This window comes from Panicum hallii, chromosome 5 (assembly GCF_002211085.1).
Source record: "Panicum hallii strain FIL2 chromosome 5, PHallii_v3.1, whole genome shotgun sequence".
Lineage (NCBI taxonomy): Eukaryota > Viridiplantae > Streptophyta > Magnoliopsida > Poales > Poaceae > Panicum > Panicum hallii.
In genome coordinates, this window is record NC_038046.1 from 11,954,239 (window position 1) to 11,973,756 (window position 19,518).

General features: G+C 49.4%; 5 protein-coding genes and 1 long non-coding RNA gene across 6 annotated transcripts; 4 read left to right on the forward strand and 2 right to left on the reverse strand.

Annotated features, from left to right (window-relative positions):
* Window positions 1-92: 92 nt before the first annotated feature.
* On the reverse strand, window positions 93-2,412 carry LOC112895553 (protein PLASTID MOVEMENT IMPAIRED 2-like). Its single transcript, XM_025963517.1, has 2 exons — window positions 2,135-2,412; window positions 93-2,017 (listed from the first exon to the last, which is right to left on the reverse strand). The coding sequence occupies exons 1-2, from the start codon at window positions 2,258-2,260 to the stop codon at window positions 251-253; spliced, it is 1,893 nt and encodes a 630-aa protein (XP_025819302.1). The 5' UTR covers window positions 2,261-2,412; the 3' UTR covers window positions 93-250.
* Window positions 2,413-2,671: 259 nt separating this feature from the next.
* Window positions 2,672-5,453, forward strand: LOC112895556. Its single transcript, XR_003229205.1, has 3 exons — window positions 2,672-3,683; window positions 3,756-4,174; window positions 4,267-5,453. It is a non-coding gene; the product is annotated as an uncharacterized LOC112895556 (long non-coding RNA).
* A 541-nt stretch (window positions 5,454-5,994) lies between these two features.
* LOC112895539 (probable glutathione S-transferase GSTU6) lies at window positions 5,995-7,461 on the forward strand. The gene is made up of 2 exons (XM_025963504.1): window positions 5,995-6,702; window positions 6,833-7,461. Exons 1-2 carry the CDS (start codon window positions 6,361-6,363, stop codon window positions 7,220-7,222), a joined length of 732 nt encoding a protein of 243 aa, XP_025819289.1. The 5' UTR covers window positions 5,995-6,360; the 3' UTR covers window positions 7,223-7,461.
* Window positions 7,462-7,726: 265 nt separating this feature from the next.
* Window positions 7,727-8,750, forward strand: LOC112895540 (probable glutathione S-transferase GSTU6). Its single transcript, XM_025963505.1, has 2 exons — window positions 7,727-8,121; window positions 8,222-8,750. The coding sequence occupies exons 1-2, from the start codon at window positions 7,798-7,800 to the stop codon at window positions 8,606-8,608; spliced, it is 711 nt and encodes a 236-aa protein (XP_025819290.1). The 5' UTR covers window positions 7,727-7,797; the 3' UTR covers window positions 8,609-8,750.
* Window positions 8,751-12,143: 3,393 nt separating this feature from the next.
* Window positions 12,144-13,143, forward strand: LOC112895210 (OTU domain-containing protein 7A-like). The gene has a single exon (XM_025963140.1). The coding sequence runs from the start codon at window positions 12,386-12,388 to the stop codon at window positions 12,803-12,805; it is 420 nt and encodes a 139-aa protein (XP_025818925.1). The 5' UTR covers window positions 12,144-12,385; the 3' UTR covers window positions 12,806-13,143.
* Window positions 13,144-14,685: 1,542 nt separating this feature from the next.
* On the reverse strand, window positions 14,686-18,802 carry LOC112894581 (phytochrome-associated serine/threonine-protein phosphatase). The gene is made up of 10 exons (XM_025962334.1): window positions 18,581-18,802; window positions 18,242-18,388; window positions 18,064-18,131; window positions 17,277-17,334; window positions 16,890-17,000; window positions 16,754-16,804; window positions 16,147-16,290; window positions 15,969-16,064; window positions 15,757-15,828; window positions 14,686-14,999 (listed from the first exon to the last, which is right to left on the reverse strand). The coding sequence occupies exons 1-10, from the start codon at window positions 18,659-18,661 to the stop codon at window positions 14,916-14,918; spliced, it is 912 nt and encodes a 303-aa protein (XP_025818119.1). The 5' UTR covers window positions 18,662-18,802; the 3' UTR covers window positions 14,686-14,915.
* Between the last annotated feature and the right edge of the window lie 716 nt (window positions 18,803-19,518).

The following is a 19,518-nucleotide window of genomic DNA, read 5'->3' on the forward strand; positions in this document are numbered from 1 at the left end:
ATGTTCAGTTCGGCACACAGATGGACGCATGTTTTTAAGATTAATAAGATTACTAACGCAGCAAGAACAAAGCTGTGTTACACTGCTGTACATGCACAAGAACCCTGTACATTTTGCATTGCAGTGGCACCTGACATGTAGTCATGTACAAGCAACAGAGATTGGTACACTGCTATACATGTAGCCACCACCCTGCTGAACGCCGATGGGCGATGGCGCTGCTTTCTTCGGCGTTCGGCGAGGCCCAGCTTCAGCTGGCGCTTTTGTCCTTCCTCTGCTTGATGAGCTTGAAGATGCTGGGCATCACCTTCTTCTTCCTCTTGATGGTGAACGACGGCGACCGCGGGTTCCGGATCCCCGACGCCGACGACACCGACGGCCGCCGCGCCCTCGCCCTCCGCATCGTCGCCGACACCCTGGTCGACCGCCGCCGCGGGTACTCGCACATCAGCTCCTCCCGCTCCGCCGCCGCGTTCAGGTCGTACAGCTCCAGCTCCAGCGCCTTCTGCTCGCCCGCCGCGCTCTCCGCCTCCGCCGCCGCCTCGGCCTCCCTGGCGCGCACCTCGGCGGCCACGAGCTCCGCGGCCTCCGCGCGCGCCTCCAGCTCCTTCTCGCCGGCCTTCAGCGCCTGCACCCACGCCTGCGCTGCGGACACCTTCTTGTCCGCCACCACGCGGACCAGCGCCGCGCGCCCGCTCAGGTACTCGTACTCGAATCGCGAGATGGTTATGGTCCCCGAACCCTGTGACGCCCTCGCCTGCATCGTGCCCTCCACGGCGGCCTTCAGCTTCTTCATCGCCGCGGCCTCGGCCACCTTCGCCGCCTCAAGCTCCTTCACGGACTGCTGGATACGTGCCTCGGTCACGGCGATCTCGGCGTTCGCGCTCTCGGTCTCGGCGCGCACGCACCGTCGCTCGATCTCGGTCAGCTCCTCCTCTTTCCTCGCCTTCTCTTTCTCCGCTTGCAGCTGCTGCAGTGCCAACGTCAGGTTGGAGACGATCGCCCTGGATCGCTCGTCGGTCTCCGTGAGGGTCTCCAACCGGGCCCTCGCCTTCAGCAGCTTGGCGTTCAGCTGCTGCACCTGCGCGTCCGCCTTCTTCTCCTCCGCCTTGAGCCGATTCACTTCCTCGGAGACTCTAAGGATCTCGGTGCGCGCGCTGTCCATGGACGTCATGAACTGGAATCTCTCGGCCTTGATGCTCTCCAGCTCCTTCTTGGCCGCATCGAGCTCGGCCTCCGCAGCCTGCAGCAGCGCCTTGTCCTGCGCCTCTTCCTTCTTCCGCCTCGCCTCAGCCTCCGCTGCGTCGTCGTTCTTGGCATTGTTCCTCTCCATGGCGCGCACCAGCTCCATCTCGGACTGCAGGACCTCCACGTCGGCGTTCGTCACGGCGAGCATCGCCTCCATATCCCTCGCGCGGACCACGTCCTTCCGCAGCGCCTCGATCTTGGCCCTGGTGGCCTCCATCTCCCCGGCGAACCGCTCCGCCTCGGCGCGCCGCTGGGCGTCGATCTCGCGGCACTCCCGCTCGGCCTCGATGCGCGCGAGCTCCACCAGGACGTGCTCCTCGTTCGCCTCGTCCACCAGCCGCTTCATCTCGTCGGCCGAGCGCAGGTTGCACTGGATGGTGATCGCCGACGCCACGATGTCGCTCTCGGCCTTGGCCTTGGCCTCCGCCGCGGACTTCATCTCCAGCCCCAGCCTGCGCAGCTCCTGCTTGGCACGGTCCAGCTCCCGCGCCACCTCCGCGTACTCAGCCGCGTCGCGCTCCTCCTGCGAGCTCGACGCGTCGGCGCCGTTCTTGGGTGCCCCTGTCGCCCGCATTGTCGGGAGCTCTGATCTCCTGGACGTCGCCCTGGCCTTGGCCTGCTCGATTTGGCGCTCCAGCTCTTTCGCCATGGCGCGCGCCCTCAGCAGCTCGGACTCGGCGGCGGCTCTCTCCTTGTCCACGGCGGCCTTGCGTTCATTCAGCCTATCCATGCAGAATTTCGCGAGCTGCTTCATTTCCGGAGACAAATTCTGCAAGCACCGAGGCGTCCATGAATACGAAACACACTTGTTTTGGGAAGGCCGATATGAAATTCAATCGAGCAGTGCTCAACTACTATTCACAGGAACAATTCAGAGATAGGTTACCTCTTGTCCTAGAAGAACATCCCTCGCCCTGTTCTTCTCCAGCTTCCTCCCACTCCCACCGGTGCTTTCACCAAAGATGCTCCTTGTGACTCTCACTGAGCTACTCCTTCCCAGGACCTCATCCATGGCGGCCTCTAATCAGAAGCAGAGGACGCAACCTTACAAGAAGAAGAGTCCGAGAAACAAAAAACCAAAGCTCAACAAAGATTAATAGGCACTGCAGAATTTCTTGGTAGTGTTTGTTTGCTCTGAAGGAGAAGAATAAATGTGTTGGCAATTAAACGAGGGGCACCGGGCATGTGCGGCTTGCAGCTCGGAAGCCTATCCTGCTCGGCAGGGCTCAGGGAGCTCACTACCACACAGCACACTCGATCCCACTCTATCCACGACCGCGGCCTTGTCTGTCGCTGCCCTCCTGCTCGGTCAGTTGACAGTTAGTAGCCCGTTTTGGTGGTTGGATGCAAGCCGTTTGGATACTGTCACATCGTGATATCAATTAGTATTAAATATAGTTTAATTATAAAAATCAATTGCATAAATGGAGATTAATTCACGAGATGAATCTATTTAGCATAATTAATCTATCATTAGCACATGTTTCGAATCATGAACTAATTAGGCTTAATAAATTCGTCTCGCAAATTAGCCTACATCTTTGCAATTAGTTTTATAATTAGTATATATTTAATACTCCTAATTAATATCAAACATCCGATATGATAGGAAATATTAGGGTGGTCCAAACAGTCCTAATGGGGGACTAAAATTTGTTAGTAGTACCACAAATGGGGGACCTTCATTGTTGATCTTTATGAGCCACATAATGTTTAGATGGTTGGTGTTGAACTACGTCGACGGGGCAGGTTGAGTTTGTCGGTGCAGATTTGGACACGTGCGTCTTCAGTTGTGGTACTCCTAGTTTTTTCAGGCCATTTCCCTTGTGAGTTCCGGACAGGAGGCAGCAGATTTTGCACAGTTAGCATTGTGCTTTATTATTCTCTCTCCGAGAAATTCTCCAAATCAGATCGATTCAATTGGCTGCTTGGCATCTACTAGTACTCCTTTTTAACTGAACTGCGAGCAGCTGTTGTTCCTGCAGCTGCTGTGGTTATTCAGGCAGCCAATCCGAAAAAACGGCGCAATTGCTTTAACTACGTTCTCTAAATACTGCGGCCCCGAATTGAAGGCATTAAGGTTTGTCGACGAGAGCACCAAGAATAAACCATCTATTTTTTGCTGATGGTTCCTTGATATTGATGAGAGCAAGGAAGAATGACGCACAGGAAAAATATATTCTGGATTTGTATGAACAGGCTGCTGGTCAGAAAGTTAACAGAGATAAATCATCAATTATGTTCAGCCCAAATACAAGTCAAGAAATTAGGAGTCAGATCAAATCTGGCATGTCTATTGTATCTGAAGCCAGGAGTGAACGTTATTTAGGATTACCAATCTCCATTGGGAAATAAAAAAGCAGTATTTGAATACATCAAAAAGAAGGTTTGGAGCAGGATTCAGGGCTGGCAGGAAAAACTTCTATCAAAAGCTGGTAAGGAAATTCTTATTAAGGCTGTTGCACAATCTATTCCCACTTATGCTATGTCTTGTTTTGACCTTACAGGTTTTTGTGATGATCTCAGTATGATTAATGGGAGATATTGGTGGAGCCAGCAGGACAAAACAAATAAAATTCACTGGCTGAGTTGGGAAAAATTAACTACATCCAAGAAGAACGGTGGTCTTGGTTTTCGTGATCTGCGTCTTTTCAATTTAGCAATGCTAAGTAGGCAAGCATGGAGATTTCTTACCAGCCCTAACACTCACTGTGCCCAAGTGTTAAAGGCAAGAAATTTTCCAAACTCAGATATTCTCCATTGTGTTCCTCAGGCTGGGATTTCATATTCTTGGAGAAGCATTTTGAGAGGGGCTGAACTTTTAAAAGAAGGAGTTATATGGCGAATTGGGAATGGAGAGAAAGTAAACATATGGGAAGACATGGCTGCCCAAAGGCTCAACAAGAAAACCAGCAACACCTAGGAGGTCCTGTGCGTTGACTAGAGTTAGTGATCTTATAGACCCAATATTAGGTGAATGGGATGAGCAACTAATACGTGATATATTTTGGCCACCAGATGCTGATGAGATTTTACAAATGCCTATTAATGAACATATGGAGGATTGGCCTGCCTGGCATTTTGATGCAAAAGGGCAATTTTCAGTCAAATCAGCTTATAAGCTTGCTGTGGCGAGAAGAGATGCTCAAACAGGACAGGACGCTTCTAGTTTTGTACGTGCAAATGGATATGACAGGGATTTTCAATGGATCAAGATTTGGCAACTCAAAGCCCCTAATAAATTTAAAATGTTTGTATGGCGTTTTGCACATAACAGCCTTCCTGTTAGAAGGAATGTGGCCAGACGTGGGGTGGAATTAGATACTATCTGTCCTGTTTGTGGAAGACTGGACGAGGACTGTGGCCATATCTTCTTTAAATGTAAATTTGTAAAATTATGTTGGCGCCTTCTGAACATGGAAGACATCAGATCTGAATTGGGAGCTGCCAATCCGGTTTAGAAGTGCTCGCTAAGATCTGGGAGCTACAGAAGAATATACAGCTAAAAGTGCTTGTTTTCCTATGGAGATGGTGGTCGGCAAGAAATAAGGCTAATGATGGTGAGAGGCTGCCAAAAGCAAATGAGGTTTGTGGTTCTGTCTCGTTCTTCCTCATGCAATTCGAAAAGCTACATGAGACTGAAAAGAAAGTCATACCTGTAACTCAAGATTCATGGAAACCTCCCCCAGAGAACTTTTACAAAATCAACTCAGATGGTTCTTTTGACCCGGATAAAAGATCGGAGGATGGGGCTTTGTGGTGAGAGATATGAATGGAGAGGTATTAGCAGCTGGGGCTGGGAACATTCGGCATGCTTCATCGGCATTACATGCTGAGGCCATTGCGGCATACAAGAGCATTCTTCATGCAGCTCAGCTAGGGTATGTCACAAGTTATCTTGGAAATGGATGCCACGGTTCTGGCTACAACCCTCAGGTCAACGGATGTAGATCGAGGCAGCATTGGGGCTTTAGTGTTTCATATTCGAGACATGATGCAATCGGAGTTTTCTTCTTGTTTTGCCTCGTTGTGTAATAGAAATTGTAATAAGGTTGCTGACTCTTTAGCTACCCACGGAGCTTGTGTTTTAGAGGCTGGCTCATGTGTATACATGAGCGAAGTCCCCTGGTATGTAATGGGTATTGTATCTGGCGATTTGCCTTTGCATAGAGCTTAATGCTTGTGATGCATTTCAAAAAAAAAAATACTGCGGCCCCAAACGGCCGGCCGTCCCGGTTATTGCGAGCCTTGGCGCGCATAGACTTCTATGGGCCATCTCTGGCCCGCCTGACAATCCCAAGCATTCGAGTTGCGATTTCTTCGTTCCATACAGTAAAGAGAGCCTAATTGGAAGAAGCATTGACTTCTGAAAGTGTGCTATCCTGTTATTTTCAAAAAAGAAAGTGTGCTATCCTTCGCCGCTCTCAAGTCCGCAACCTACGCAATGGGCGCGTTACACGCGAAGGCCGTGGTAATTTCGCCAGTGACTAGAGCATCTTTTTTTTTTGAAAGACGTGACTAGAGCATCATGTCGCCTCTTTTCCTCAATCACACGACGGTGCTAACGCAATCGCGGCACCTCTTTTCCAAAACAGCCAGTGGACGTACGCCCAGCTCACTACTCCTAGTCAAACTGAGCACCCGACCGATCGTCACCTGACCCCGTACATATACCTGCTCGTGCCTGAATCCTTGACACAATCACACAACCCGACCTTGTCACCCAGCTCAGGGAGAGCGAGGCGAGAGGCAGGCGAGAGGGAGAGAGAAGGTGGTAGCAGTACCGCCGGGTGGGAGCAGGCGCTATCGCCCCGCTCTCGCCCACGTTGGTAGGCGCGCGGGGGCGGTAGGCGGGCGGTAGCGAGGCGGTGCGCTGGCGTCGAGCGAGAGGGGTGGGACGGGAGTGACGTGGCGCGTTTCTATTGGTCAACGTGGAGGTTGAAACAATTAAATTTGAAAAAGAAAAGCTGACGTGGAGAAGAGAGAAGTAAGAGCTGGCACTATGGCCTGTGCATTGGAGGGGTGAGGTGAGAGTGGGGTGAGAGTGAGGATTAGAGCTAACGTGGCGGGACGATATCTCCCCCGCCTCTGGACTCAGCCTTAGCCTCTGCGATGGCGGTGGCCGCAGCAGCAGGAGCAGGGGGCGAGCTGCGGCTGCTGGGCACGTGGTCGAGCCCGTGGGTGATCCGGGTGAGGGTGGCGCTGGGGCTCAAGGGCCTGAGCTACGAGTACCTCGAGGAGGACCTGGCGAGCAAGAGCGACCTCCTGCTGAGATCCAACCCGGTGCACGGGAAGGTGCCGGTCCTCCTCCACGGCGGCCGGCCGGTGTGCGAGTCGCTCGTCATCCTGGAGTACGCCGACGAGGCCTGGCCGGGCGTCGGCCCACCGCTCCTCCCGTCCGACCCCTACGACCGCGCCACGGCGCGGTTCTGGGCGGCCTACGTCAACGACACGGTACGGCACCATCGCTGCCGCCCGCAGCAGGAAACCACACCCAACCCAACCATTTTCAGTTGGGGATTTCGATTCAACCTCGCGTCAGAAACCGGGATCGTCAGAGCTCTCTTCCCTGTTTGTTTCGCAGTTTCTTCCGGCGTTCAGGGCGCTGTTCAGGTCGCTGACGGAGGAGCAGCGGGCGGCGGCGTTCGAGAACGCCGTCCCGAAGGTGGAGGCGCTGGACCGGGCGCTCGCGGAGTGCTCCAAGGGGAAGCCCTTCTTCGGCGGCGACGCCGTCGGGCTCGTGGACGTCGCGCTCGGGAGCCACCTGGTGTGGATCAGGGCGGTGAACGAGGTGGCCGGCACCAACCTCCTGGACGGGGCCAGGTTCCCCGGCCTGGCGGCGTGGGCGGAGCGGTTCTTGGCCGTGGACGCCGTGAGGGAGGTCGTGCCGGACGCCGGGAAGGTCTTGGAGCAGTACAAGGGGTTTCGGGCTAAGTGGATCGCCGCTGCTGGTTCTACTTCCAAATCTACATGAACATAGTGTCACAGTGTATGTTCGCATGCTTGTCTGGGGTTCTCCAGTCTGCTCACTGATGGACACGTTGGACTTCGACGCAGTACCTCAAAGTCCAAACACCTGCTGAGTTCTTGAAGTATGAAGTACCTGTACTTGGAGAAGTATTTGGTGTGTGATTTTGTGTAATAAGAGACCTACGAAATGGTGAAAAATAAATGTTCAATGCGTCACTCTGCATTGAAATCGTTGGAGTCTGATTGAAGCTGAGCTTGACTTGCCTAGTCCCAACCGCGTCCACAGTCAGCAGCACACCAACCACTTGGTAATCTCAATCATTCACTCGCTCGCCAGTCGCCACCTGTCCGCTCCACGTTGTACCTCCTTTTCCTCACCACACGACAGCGCTGCTGACGAAAATCTCCAATTTGCAGTGACACGGAGGCAACACCGCCTCACCGTCACCGGTCAACAAATCCAAGTTGACTAGTCAACTCAGCTCACTTAAATATACGCTCGTTCCTCCCTTCCCTCAGCGCAGATCGATCCAGAGTTCCAGACAACATCGCGCAAGCCTCGGCACGAGCACGACGGCGATGGCAGCCGGCGGCGAGCTGCAGCTTTTGGGCTCGTGGTACAGCCCGTACGTGATCCGCGCCAAGGTGGCCCTGGGGCTGAAGGGGCTCCGCTACGAGTACCTCGAGGAGGACCTCTTCAGCAAGAGCGACCTCCTCCTGAAATCCAACCCAGCGCACAAGAAGGTGCCCGTCCTCGTCCACGGCGGCCGCCCGGTGTGCGAGTCGCTCGTCGTCGTGCAGTACGTCGACGAGGCTTGGGCGGGGACCGGGCCGCCTCTCCTCCCTGGCGACGCCCGTGACCGCGCCACGGCCCGCTTCTGGGCGGCCTTCATCGACGACAAGGTATCCGTGATACATTGGTGTGCCGATGCTAATCTTGTTTCTCCCGCTGAGAATCTGGCTACTCGACTGAATGATTCCGTTCCGTGTGATGAGCTTGCAGTTTTTCCGGGCGTGGAGGGAACTGTTCAGGTCGACGACCGATAGCCAGAGAGCAGAGGCGTTCAGGAGCGTCGTCCCCCGGGTGGAGACGCTGGAGCAGGCGTTCATGGAGTGCTCCGAGGGGAAGGCCTTCTTCGGCGGCGACGCCGTCGGGCTCGCTGACGTTGCGCTGGGGAGCTTCCTGGTGTGGATTCAGGTGGTGGACGAGGTGTCCGGCACCAAACTTCTGGACGGGGCCAGGTTCCCGGGCTTGGCGGCGTGGGCGGAGCGGTTCCTGGCCGTCGACGCCGTCAAGGACGCGATGCCGGAATTCGAGAGGCTCTTGGAGCACTACAAGGGGTTTCTGGCTAAATTGGCTTCACCTGCTGCGCCAGCTGGCTATAGCTGATTCCTTACTGTTTTGTCGATGCGATTGTACTGTGACAAGTATCTGCTGTGCGATACTTACTGTTGAATGACCTAAATTAAAATAGTGCTACCTGTACTTTTTTTTCGAGAAAAAGAGAAGTTCCAGAAATAAGTTGGTCCAATGGAAAACCAAATAAAATCTGTATTTTTCTTATTTTCCCTTTACAAACGGTATTAAGTTTAGGATTCTATGAACCGTGATATCTGAGATCATAACCTATACTGAAAAAAAATAATATACTTTTATTGCCAAGATATAAAAAATACAAAATTAAGAATGAAAAATCCTTAAATAATTTTCTAACATAGTTTATGATGTCTTGTATCACTCTACAAAATGTCAATCGAAAAATCAACTTGAAGTGAATTTTCTTAAAGATATATATGTAAGGGGTAAAACAACTAGATATTCTATAGGGATTATGATGCTCGCATCTAGCTCAGTTGTTAAGCCAGATTAAGCCATTATTGTTTTGAAGGCAAAACAATTTGTATTCTATAAGGGGTAAAACTTGAAGGTGAAAAAATAAAAAAATTATGAGGTAATAAAATGAGTGTACACTTTATAAGGATTATAATGGCTGTATACCAAAATTTGTAATTGCATTTCATATGTTGGCTGCATCTGGCTTAATCATCAAGCTGTAAAAATAGGAACGAGAAATTCTTTAAATAATTTTATAGCATAATTTATGATGTGTTATATCACATACAAAAATAAAAAGCAAAGTAAAAAAAACAACTCAAATAGGATAGAAGAAAATTTTGTTAAGGAGATAAAATGAGTCTAGGGACTAACTGGACAAATGTTTTTTTTATATCTACAAAGGAAGCCGCTATTGTTTTCTTTTAAAAGCCACTATTGATATATGGAAACTACGTTATAAACGAAACTACTAGCATCCCGACGTCCGATCCGGATGCCAGCGTCGGACGGTTTGGCAACTAAGAAATTCCCACTACAACATACATCTCTTGTTGCGTGCGATAAAAAAACTCTGGACAAAGCTTTGTACGCAGAAAAAAATCCTGCTGCAACATGTACAAATGTTTCATGCAACATTTTAGGTTGAAAAGAATTCCATAGTAACAACTCAATTGTATGCTACAACAGCTTGCAAATGAGTTCTTACAGTATCATATATCACTGGTTCAAACATCTAATAAACATACCATAATACTAAAATTATTGCAACAATTTTCCCAAAGCTTTATTGTAAAATCAAGGTAGAATCCATGCAAATAAAGTCAACTAGATTGTATTGACAAATGAAACATCAAAAGATGACTACTGCAACATCTAAAATAAACCATGCAATATAAAAAATCAAAGGCGTTAAACATCTCGAATAAGCAATACAATATCAAAAGTTCATCTATTCCATCAAGGTAATGCGACATGAAAAATCCAATGCTTGCAACGTAGAAACTTGAAGCAACAAAGCATCTTGAATATGCCATGTAACTCGAATATTATCAATTGCAACATCTTGAGTAAGCTACTGCAACATGAAAAACTATATGCACGTAACATCATAAATCAATGCAATGAAACATCTCGAATAAGCCATGTAACATCGAAAATCATCTATTGCAACATTTTATGTAAACTACTGCGATATGGAAAAAAACCAATAAGTAGATTTGATTGACCACGCGCAATAATATCATGTGCGTATCATGAAGAAGGTAGGAGTCACTGCTGAGGGAGGTATCCCTTATCTTAGAACGAATTCATCCGTCTCCATGGAAAAGCTCAACCACATGGACGCCACCACCAGAACTAGCAGACGCAACAAACAAAAAATGCTACTGAAACAATAACATATAGAGGTTGCAACATCTAGCGGACGCGTACAGATAGGAACATAATGGATGATGAGATTAAAATACTCTAATCCCTAAATCAACAACGTCCCTCCTCCCTGCTAGATCGAGCTTCCCTGCTTGAATCGACATGCTTCGCTGCTAATTGGGTTGTTGCTCACATGAATTGATGTCCTCTCAAAATAGATCAATATGCTATTCCGAAATAACCATGCTCCCATCACGGGCTGGGCTCCTGTGACGCGAATCGCCAGTATCTTTTAAGCGAATCCGCTAGCCTCACGCGGAGCGGTTGTTGGGGCAAGAGCGTCGTGCAGTCGCTGAGAGTCGTATGCTGAGCGCGGGTGCGCGATGCACCCCTCTTCTTTGCCTCGCTTGAGCAGCCACCGGTGGCCGCTTAGTCGATGGGACGCGTCAAGAGCGAGTGTGCGACGTTCCTTGCTTCTCTGCCTCACTTGCGTAGCCGCTGGTGTTCACCGCCGCCACCTTTTTCGCCGCTCCGGCGGTTGCCTCGCTTGCGCAGCCGCTGGTGTTTGCCACCGCCGCCCTTCTCGCTTGCTCCGGCGATCGTATAGGCTAGCAGTGGGATTTCACGTTGGGGGAGGAGGAAGGAGGAGCGGAGGCGTGCGAAATGAAAATGGCGTGCGATGGAAAAAGGCGTCGGCTAGATAAGGCTGTGACAGAACGTTGGGCGGAGAGCTTCGCTGCGGCCGACGCCATCCGGGGCGCGTCCCCCGCCATGCAGGACATCGTAGCGTTCTCCAAGAAGATACAACCCAGCGGGCCAGACCGGCGCGTCGCACTGATCTCACCACGGCTACGTTACCTAGTACTTGTATACTTACGTACTATATATTAATATAAAGGCATCCAAATAAAATTCGAGATTTTCCTTTTTGCGGTGCACTTCTCGCTTTTTTTTTGTTTAACAAGATTTGATTCCGGTGATTCTTGGCTCTCGAATCTGGATAACAGCCGCATATGACTAGGTTGTTTTCATCTTTCCCGTGAGGATCAGAGCAAGCAGGCCAAGTTGCCAGGTTTTTGTCGTAAGACCGCTAGCCTTTAGCTGCAAAGAAAGGCGGCGGGGTCCCCTCCCTGAGGCCTGAGCTGAAGATACCATGTGACGGTGACGCCTGATAAAGCAAGCCGCTGGCCGCCGGCCTACCTTGTCTAGTGCAGCAACGTCGCCACCGCCGCCGTCGACAGCAGCGGCCGAACATCCTTGCGCCGTCGTGCGGGCCCGGATGCGCACGCGCCCGTGTAGCGCGTGTAGTGCACTCCCCGGCGGCCACCACCGTGCGCAGTAATTGAACCGCATCGAACCGTTTTGAGTACGCCTTGGTACACTTGTAACGACCTGGCTGGAAGACGACCACGTTTTGACCGGACAATACTATCCTGCCGCTGGGATTATGCTTGTGCCGTTGTTCCTTTTCTGCCCCACGAAATATACTAGCAAAGCAATGCTATGCTACCATTTTCCTGGCAACAGGAAAAAAAAATGCTATGCTACCGTTAGCACGGAGCGAGATTCTTCAGAGTGCGACTGCTTTGGCTGACTTGGCTGTCTATCCAGTCGTCCAGTCTCACTTAACGAGCTTTCGGCTCGCAATTAAAAAGGCCGGGGATCGAGCATACCCGCGGTTCCAAGTGGCTAATTCCAATCAAATTTTAATCCATCCTTTTCTTTTAACCGGAAATTTATATCTTGTGATACGCCAGGAAGCCTGGCCTACACGGGAGGCGTTCCTAAATTAAAAAGGAAGCAACAGGCAGCAGAGCAACAGAGAGAGAAAGAGCCCCTCTCTCCCACGACCCCCACGCCTCGCTCGCGGATCGCCCGCGCCGGAAGCCAAAGCAAAGCCACGGGGAGTCGGGAAGGGAGGAGCGAGCAAGCGAGGAGGAGGAGGAGGAGGAGGGGGGCAGCATGGACGCGCGCAGGAAGAAGGCGCCCGCCGAGGCCGCGAAGAAGCGGCCGGGAGGCGGCGCGCGCGGGCCCAGGCCCGGCGCGTCCCCGGCGGCGCCGCCCGCGGACCCCACCGGGAGCGGCGCGGCGGCGGCGGAGTGCGCGGCGGCGTGCTGCGTGCTCTGCGCGTGCCTGCCCGTGGCCGTGCTCTGCTGCGTGGCGCGCGCGCCGCTCCGCGTCGCGCGGCGGTGCTGCGGGCGGTGGAGGCGGCGGCCCCGGCGGCGGCTCGCGCCGGGGGGCTCGTCGTCCTTCTCGGACGCCGAGGTCGGGGAGTTCCTGCAGGGCGGCGCCGGCGCCCGCAGGCGGGCAATGGGGCGGGAGGAGGGCCAGGCCCCGGCTCGGTCGCGCTCGCCGCGCGGTCGCGGCGGCCGGACGACCTAGCAGCAGCCGCCTCCGGCGCCGGCGCGCCGCCGCCTCGGGATCGGAGGAGATTATTAGCGTCAAGTTAGTCAGTTACTGACATTTCCCCGATTTTTTTTCCTCTGCAATTTTGTTGTAACCACAACCAGAGGATCTGCCAAGTAGGATCTGGTGCTGTTTACATTTGCTCCTCCTCGGCTCCGTTTAGCTAATTAGCTCATCCAGAAAAAGGAAAAAAAAAAAGTTGATATCACGCCGATCTTACAAGGCCATGGCAAAGTGCCCAAGTGCAGTGTTCTCTCTCAGTCTCTCTTTTTTTCTCTGTACATGGTCCGATCATTCAAGAGCTACATTTACCATTTGCATCTCCCATCCATCATTCTGCAAAAGAAAAGAAAAGGAAAAAACGAAGGATTAATTTCGCCCTTGGATAGGTTGAGTACTGCTGCTGTTGGGAAGTGGACAGGTGAACCGTCGATCAGTTGCCGGTCAAACATATGTATGGCGCATTCATTTGCGTCAAAAAAAAAAACCATACGTGCATTCAAGCGAGTTTTGATCCGTTTACAGACGAAAGACCACTGCGAGTATATTAAATGAAGTGGGAGCAAAGGCTGGATGAAAAGTACTTGGTAAATTAATTTCGTATCGCCGCCCCCACCTGAATGATCATCAGATTACTGGGAAAAGGGCCAGGAACCACCAGCCTCAGCCTGCCGAAAGATGCCCTGATTTAGCAGTCTGCTGTTGTTTGACCTGCCGTGGGCCCCAGCGAGTCTTGCCGCGCGGACGCACGAGCGGTCGAGCGCACGCCACGACCTGACACCGGACACGCACGTCGGGGCTTTGTTTAAGCGAGGCCGAGGCGGGGAGCCCCGTTCCGGCTGCCCGGCGGGTTCCCCCGTCCCCGTGCACGTGAGGCCGACGAGCATCTCATCTGAGGCCGCGGCACGCCGGCAACGGCGCTGGCACGGCGCCGCCCAAACCCAAAGGCTGCCCGGGTGGGCGGGCAGCGAATCATTCACGGGTACATCTACATCTACCTAGCAGCGGAAAGAAAGGGGGCGGAGGTCGGAGTGCGACGCAACCCGGCGGTCGCTATTGGGCGCCGATGACGCGGCCCGGTGGCAACCCCCAGCGGCGCCCAGGGTGGTTGAGTACCTTAAAAGATTTAGCTTAGATAATATAAGAATCGAGCTCTAAAAGAATTGGATTCTAATTTTATATATTTTAAGTTAAAAATATGTAAACGCTAAGTTAGATTGTGAAGATTCCACCGGACCGTGATCCACTGCCACGTTGTGCGTCGCGTGCGGTTAGGGAGGTGAGAGATTCGGTGGCTCCGGAGGGCGGGCGAGGGAGGAGACCGGCAGCGGAGGGCATGCCGTCTCCGCTCCGTTGGAGGAGCGGGCAGGTGGGCGACACGCCGTGAGCTCGTAACCCCCGCCGCGCGCCGCAGGCATCTTCTCGTGGCCTCTGCCGCGCGCAGTGCTTCTGCTTGGTCACTGGCCACTGGCCGGTGTCGAGCAGGTGCTTGGTAGTTGGTAACTTTGTATGCATGCTAGATGCTGCGCTTAAAACGTTGCGGCTGTTATTTTCATGCGTAACCGAGTCATGAATTCGGCTCGGGCACCATGGACGTGGACTGAATTCAGTGAACTGCTACTAGTAGTGGTCAATCATGCAGAATCAAACTGCATAACAGAACAAAACCTGGAACCATTCAGCATGTAGAAGAAACCAAGAATATATGCGAGGAAGTGCGTGCACGAGACGTTTACAAGAAAATATCTTACTACGTGAGTGCAGACTAAAAGGAAAATCTCACATCAGAAACAAAAATAAATAACCCAACAGAAACTTCTCTGCTGCACAGCGATGCGATGTCCACGAGACCAAGATGATAAATAGCACGTGAAATAAATTAGAAACAAAACTTGACAGCGTCACTGAAGGAATACAGGAACATATGGCACTCCCGATGGTCTATTGTACATGTGGTCAAAGAAAATAGAGAAATCAAATGCATCAGATTGCACTATGATCTGAACCTACAACAATAAACAACCTCTGGTTGATCTTTAGCCCTTACAGATTAAAACATTTGACTTCTAAAATTGTACAATTGAAGTCAGAGGAAATATGGGACTGCGGTCCTTGGGCCTCGCATCTGGTTGTTCTCCTCTGTCTCTGTGAAGAACTTGACATCTCTTTCCTGGAAACAGAGAAGTATAGAATAGATCAGCATCAGCTATACATATCATGACACTGTTTTGTGTAGGAAAAGCGCACTTGGGAGGTAACATGCCAGCCACCGTACAGTCATAAATGAGATACATTAACACAAGGTGATGCAAAACTCGGTGCAATCAGATGTGATGATGCAAAAAAGAATCAGAGGTCTTCTGGTACTAAATGACAAAAAATGAAGAGAATTTGCTTTTCCATGGCAACTTCTACCCCCCTTCCTCAGCCAAAGACAAACCCGCCTATGCAGAATTGTTGCTGATGAATCACTACAACACACAGGGTCTTGATTCCTCAAAAAGAAAGGTTGATGCGGTTAGGCAACATTTCACTTATTTCTATTGACAATCAACTCAAACCCTACTGCTATTGGAAGACACTGGCTTTATTCCTTGTTTTGGGTCCAACCTCCGCCTATCACTAGCAAGTATAGAAAATTTCCTAACACATACTTGGTATGGTACGAACAAAGGATAGATGCTTGTGACCCCACTTAGCTGTACTGTAACATTAACTTGTATATCCACATCACTAAAGCAAAATATCTGAAATAATAAAATATTCGCCAGAAACACTGCTTGCTTTTATGTTGCTCATATAGAAACTATTATCAGGTATATATGCACAATAAAACCTGGTGAAGATTGAGTTATGAATTGACCCAAAAGTAATCAGGTATGCAAAAGACTGCAAGAAAATCCTTCTAGACAAAAGAACTAACATACCATCTTCTCATCGAAGCTTAATATAGAAGCTACATTGCCACATCTGTAGCAATAATTAGGTGCAGACCACACCTGGGGAAAAATAGCAAAAAGAGCATCACAAACAATTCAAATGATCACACTGAAATAAAAATACAAACTACTAATATGATGCTACCAGTATGGCAGTATGCAGTATCTAGAGCAAATCAATATGTGAATAAAGAACTCACAGTCACAAGGCCCTTCTCCTGAAACATGTACTTTAATCCTTCCTGCACCAGCTGGTGAGCCCGGCAAACTAGCTCAATACCGTTAACAAAGTTGAACTGTATAGCAAAAGGTTAAATTATTAGGAGTGCATAAAAAAAGGCAATTCAGAATAATAAAATAACAAGATTGTATGCACACCTCTGCTGTGACTCGTGATCCGAACAGCCAGCCTGCTCCACGGGGACTAACAGCCCATGTCTCTATCTCTTCAGGGTCACTCCACATAAGATCGCAGAAAGGACCTTCATGGGGAATTTCACAATTGCGATCAATTGTTCTTATCTGGTGAGAAAAGATAATCAAACATTTAATCTCATTGAAACATTTATTAATAAGGAAAATCAACCCCAGAATCATGTACCCTACTATTCTTCAGAAAATTGGTCAGCTAAGCTAAGCACCAAATCAACCCCAGAATCATGTACTCTACTATTCTAGACAAAATGAGTCAACAGTGCTAAGGACCAGTTACTTTCCAATGGCTCATAGATGACAATCATTCTTACTACTAAAGGAGATTATATCGCAAACATTTAGAATCAAACAGGAAATTTGGCATCCTATATTTCTACTGTCCTTTTATAGACCAAGTGAAATATATTTCTACTTTCTATATTTTCACTAAGAATGACATACCTACAAGACAGGAAGTTTGGAATCCTATAAAATGGGAAGGATCACACTTGAGCAAGACTTCATAAACATCTATATTGACCGGCAATTATAAAGAAGAAAAGCCACGAACCTGATCAATTGTGCGTACATCAGGAGAAAGACCACCATGAACACAGAGGACCTGAATTCAGCATATAATTTAAGTATGGCTTGGCCCAAATAACATGATTTGACAACCTGCAAATTCTTTGCCCAAAGGAACTTACTTGGCCATTAATGATCGCTGAAAGTGTAAGGTAATCAAAAACATCAGTGCAGTACCGCCATGCATTGGCATTACCATACTTCCTCTGGCACTCATCATAGAAACCATACACCTAAAGATAAGTCACAGTATTATTAGTATGCCTGCATATAATATAAGTGCTAAGTTAGCATGTCATTTGTATCAGGTATTTGTGGTACAGTATGGATACAATCATGCGATGTATTTTAAAGCTAAAACATATAACCATATATGATGATATAAAATATAACCTTCGCACAGATTGAATAAGACCAAAAACGATCTAAGAGGCACCATGTGCGGACATTTATTTGCAGCAAAAATGGCCTATGTATAGAATTATCAGTTTTTCCGTACGAGGACATACCTGTGTCAGCTGCCTACTTTCATGGTTTCCACGCAGAAGGGTTATGTGAGCTGGATACCTAATGCCAGTTGGAAAATTCAGCAACAAGAGTTAGCCATAGATGCTGATGATTCTTGGAAAAATTCTAACTGGGAACTGAAGTGAAAATAGGACAATGAAGACTACAAGAAGCAATGCTATTTCATTACTGTGTTAGTTCATTAGGAAAAATATATGGTGAGAATGGATGCTTCTTTTTCACATTTGCACTTCCAGCTGCCAAAAGTTGGGAAGAAATTGTTTGTGTTCAAACACAGAAAACTCATCATTCCATTACCACATATGTTGGTACACAGTGCAATGCATGGTTAAACCTGTTTAGATCAACTCCAGGATATCATTTGTATTGCTCAGACCACATACATTATTTTAAGTTTTTAACTGCATGGCAAACTAAAAGCTAAATTGATCCATAGAGTATCCAAGAATTCAGGAAAAATAGTTTGAAAAAGGGAGCCATGAAGATGCATCAGGATATGACATAGTCAATCAGCAATATAAGCCAATAGGCTAATTCTGTCTAGTAAACAAACCATGTATCTTTAGTAAGAAAATGAGGTTATGTTATACTACAAAATTATGACATGAATTGGACCATTGGTCTGAAGTCTGAACTAGTGAGGTTCTATTATACTAACAAAGCGAAATAGTGAAGCAGCTGCTACAGGAGAAGCTAGGCAGCAGAAACTTTGATTGCCAAAATCAAGCAAGCAATCAACTATCACCAAACAGGAAGCTAACTAAATACCTTGCTTTTAGTAGCAAGAGAATGGTGAAAACCTCCAGACTATTGAAGCCACGGTCCACAAAATCACCCTGCGAATGAACCACAGCTCGATTGAGGAAAATATAATCATGATAATGGCGAATACATTATCACTGCTCACAGGAGTAACAGAAAGAAAAAAAATCTCCACAATCTGCACCATGAAAATATAGTTCGTCTCTGGAACGTGGCCACCGGTCGCGAATAGCTTCATCAGGTCATGAAACTGCCCATGGATGTCACCACACACCGTCACGGGGCTGTTCACCGGCTGAACGTTCGACTCTTCGATAAGGATCTCCTTCACCTGGACATCCAGCAAAACCAATATCAGTTACACAGACGCAACCAGTATACTCAGCAAAGGCAACCCTTTCCCCGCATCTACCTCCACCCACTACGAACCCTAACACCCCAGCGCGTGCAGCCGCCCAAGCGAGCAACGCGGCGAGAAAAACCCTAGGCGCGGAACGAGCGAGCCGGAGGGTAGAAAACTCACGTATTCGCATAGGGACTGGAGCTCGTGCTCGGCGAGGTGCTGGCCCTCCTTGACTTTGGAGATCCACAGATCCAAATCCATCGCGGGGCCAACCGGGGTGCGGGGGAGATTCGGGGCGGAGGCGCCTGGGGGCTCGGTGGAGAGAGGAGCGGCCCGCCCTCAGTTATTGGCGCCGCCTCGATCGCGGCCGGGAGGCGGGCGGCGAGAGCGGAACGAGGAGCCGGGGAGGGGACAGGAGGCGAGGTTGCGATTTGCGCCTGGCTTTTTGGGCGGCTGGCTGGAGTGAGGGGAAATCGATGAGCGCCTTGGCTGGCTCGCTCACAGCCTCGTGCTTGCGACGGCACCAGACGACGGGTCGCAAATTTGGATGGGAGGCTCGTGCTCGTCTGCAGTTTTTCTTCTTTGGATTTTTTTTTGTTTTGGGTAGTTACAAGTACAACATACTCCGTATGCAGAACGCACATATATCTGTTAAATAAGCTTACGTTTTGACAAGACTTGAGTCAAACTTCTAAACTTTAGCTATCGAGAACTCCCAAAATATTTTGATTCAAAAATGTATCAGTATACAAGTATGTTTTGTCTTGAAAAATAGATTTCGTTAAATTATAGTTTTTTAGACATCAAAGTTATATTATAGTTTGTACTACTACCCTAGTTGTTAGAAAAGTAATTGTCATCTATAATCGGTTGAGTATCTGATATAAAGTCATTCCAGTAAGAGATAGCGATGGATTTGACGGGGGCTGCAGTAGTTTTGGTACATGTCTATTTCGAGAAGGTTTAGAAGATTTAGCACATGGCAGGCGTCATATCTACTTTAAAACATGTCGTATCCCGTATGCTGAGCAATGGAAGAGTCACTACGCAGATGTCTCTCTTAGGATGCTAAACATATTAGAAAAGTCGCATTACGAAAACTGAACAAACATTACAAT

What these genes read in the sequence shown, in the direction of transcription:
- LOC112895553 (XM_025963517.1), bottom strand. Translation starts at nt 2,260, where the DNA reads ATGGATGAGGTCCTGGGAAGGAGTAGCTCAGTGAGAGTCACAAGGAGC. An exon ending in ATGTTCTTCTAGGACAAGAG is followed by an intron (nt 2,018 to 2,134) that starts GTAACCTATCTC and finishes CGGTGCTTGCAG; the next exon opens with AATTTGTCTCCGGAAATGAA.
- LOC112895539 (XM_025963504.1), top strand. Translation starts at nt 6,361, where the DNA reads ATGGCGGTGGCCGCAGCAGCAGGAGCAGGGGGCGAGCTGCGGCTGCTG. An exon ending in CGGCCTACGTCAACGACACG is followed by an intron (nt 6,703 to 6,832) that starts GTACGGCACCAT and finishes TTTGTTTCGCAG; the next exon opens with TTTCTTCCGGCGTTCAGGGC.
- LOC112895540 (XM_025963505.1), top strand. Translation starts at nt 7,798, where the DNA reads ATGGCAGCCGGCGGCGAGCTGCAGCTTTTGGGCTCGTGGTACAGCCCG. An exon ending in CGGCCTTCATCGACGACAAG is followed by an intron (nt 8,122 to 8,221) that starts GTATCCGTGATA and finishes ATGAGCTTGCAG; the next exon opens with TTTTTCCGGGCGTGGAGGGA.
- LOC112895210 (XM_025963140.1), top strand. Translation starts at nt 12,386, where the DNA reads ATGGACGCGCGCAGGAAGAAGGCGCCCGCCGAGGCCGCGAAGAAGCGG.
- LOC112894581 (XM_025962334.1), bottom strand. Translation starts at nt 18,661, where the DNA reads ATGGATTTGGATCTGTGGATCTCCAAAGTCAAGGAGGGCCAGCACCTC. An exon ending in AGGAGAAGGGCCTTGTGACT is followed by an intron (nt 15,829 to 15,968) that starts GTGAGTTCTTTA and finishes ATTTTTCCCCAG; the next exon opens with GTGTGGTCTGCACCTAATTA. An exon ending in TAAGCTTCGATGAGAAGATG is followed by an intron (nt 15,000 to 15,756) that starts GTATGTTAGTTC and finishes CTCTGTTTCCAG; the next exon opens with GAAAGAGATGTCAAGTTCTT.